Genomic DNA, 1,402 nt, shown 5'->3' with positions numbered 1-1,402 from the left:
TGTGCTGTCATAACACTGTAAAACTGGAATGCTGGTAGCTCTTCTGCTTCTATTTGGAATAAACTTACTCTCTTTATGTTTGGTATCAGTAAGACTTAGGAAGGCATTGTTATTCTATACATCTATCCAGTGTCTCTTCTACCTTGTAAATATTGTGTCAATTTGGATGACCTCGCATGTCTGATCCTCATCTTGCACAATATATGCCAACTTTTGCTATTTTGCCTTTCCTTACGCTACGTGTAGTCAACATTTAGCTTCTTTTTAGTTGCTTGATATTTTCTTTATTGCCCCCTTTCTACAAGTCTTTCACTTGTTATGATGCTACCTATAATATTGTCTCAGTGTGTGCCACCTTGCACCAGTCACTTATCTAATCTATAGAGTTCAGTACATGGTGCCATAAAAGCTGCAGATTTTCTTCTGTTATAATCTATGTTAGATATATAATTTTTGTCATATATATTATCATATACGTTAGTTAATACCTCTCAAACTCTTGTTAGTTATATTAATGAACTGAACATAATGATGCTTACCAGCAGGTTTCTTCTTATTTGTATTGTCTTTAGGATAAAAATTGAACACAAATATTAAAGACTTAAAAAATAAATGACATATGACTATAGATAATTTTCAAAATATATTTATGAAGCATTGAATCTATCGGAATAAATATCAATGTGAAACAATCACTCCTTCATACACATACATGTTCAATGCTGTATATGTAAGAAATTGTAACGTAAGACGGAGGAAGCCATTGTTATTCTATACATCTACATATATTGTCTTGTATTTGGCAGACTGTTAGTCAGTTTGGATCCCCTTGCATGTCTGATCCTCATCTTGCACAATACATGCAACCTCTGCTTTTTTTGCCCTTACCTTTGCTATGTATAGCAAAAATTTAGCTTCTCAGTATTGCCTTCTTTCTAAAAGTCTTTCACTTGCTATGGTGGTACCTATAATATTGTCTCAGTGTGGGTCACCTTACACCAGCCACTTATCTAATCTATGGAGTTCAGCATGTGGTTCAGTAAAAGCTGCAGATTTTCCTCTGCTATAATCTTAGATACATAATCTTCGTCAAATATGTTAGTTAATAACTCTCAAACACTTGTTAGTTATATTAATGAACTGAACATATTCATGCTTACCAGCAGGTTTCTTCCTGCTTGTATTGTCTTTAGGATAATGATTGACCACAAATTTAAGGTGTTAAAAAATAATGACATGATTATAGATAATATTTAAAATATATTTAGGATGTATTGAAAGTATCAGAACAAATATTAATAAAAAAAAAATTTACTCCCGCATACACATATACATTCAAAGTTGTATAAGCAGGGATTAATAATATAATATTATTTTCCCCATTTAGCTCAGTTTATCATTA

At 32.0% G+C, this 1,402-nt stretch overlaps 1 protein-coding gene across 1 annotated transcript in view; it reads right to left on the bottom strand.

The window, feature by feature from the left end:
- LOC106876221 (uncharacterized) overlaps positions 1 to 1,402 on the bottom strand; it is a 42,451-nt gene that overhangs the window by 18,115 nt on the left and 22,934 nt on the right. Inside the window, exons 11-12 of the mRNA XM_052968048.1 lie at positions 1,161 to 1,187; positions 540 to 566 (exon numbers count right to left, since the gene is read on the bottom strand). Of these exons, the coding sequence (XP_052824008.1) occupies positions 540 to 566; positions 1,161 to 1,187 (54 nt within the window). The remainder of the gene's footprint in view (positions 1 to 539; positions 567 to 1,160; positions 1,188 to 1,402) is intronic.

This window comes from Octopus bimaculoides, chromosome 5, assembly GCF_001194135.2.
Source record: "Octopus bimaculoides isolate UCB-OBI-ISO-001 chromosome 5, ASM119413v2, whole genome shotgun sequence".
Lineage (NCBI taxonomy): Eukaryota > Metazoa > Mollusca > Cephalopoda > Octopoda > Octopodidae > Octopus > Octopus bimaculoides.
The sequence above is the reverse complement of the archived record's forward strand: the minus strand, read 5'-3'. Positions and strand labels throughout refer to the sequence as shown.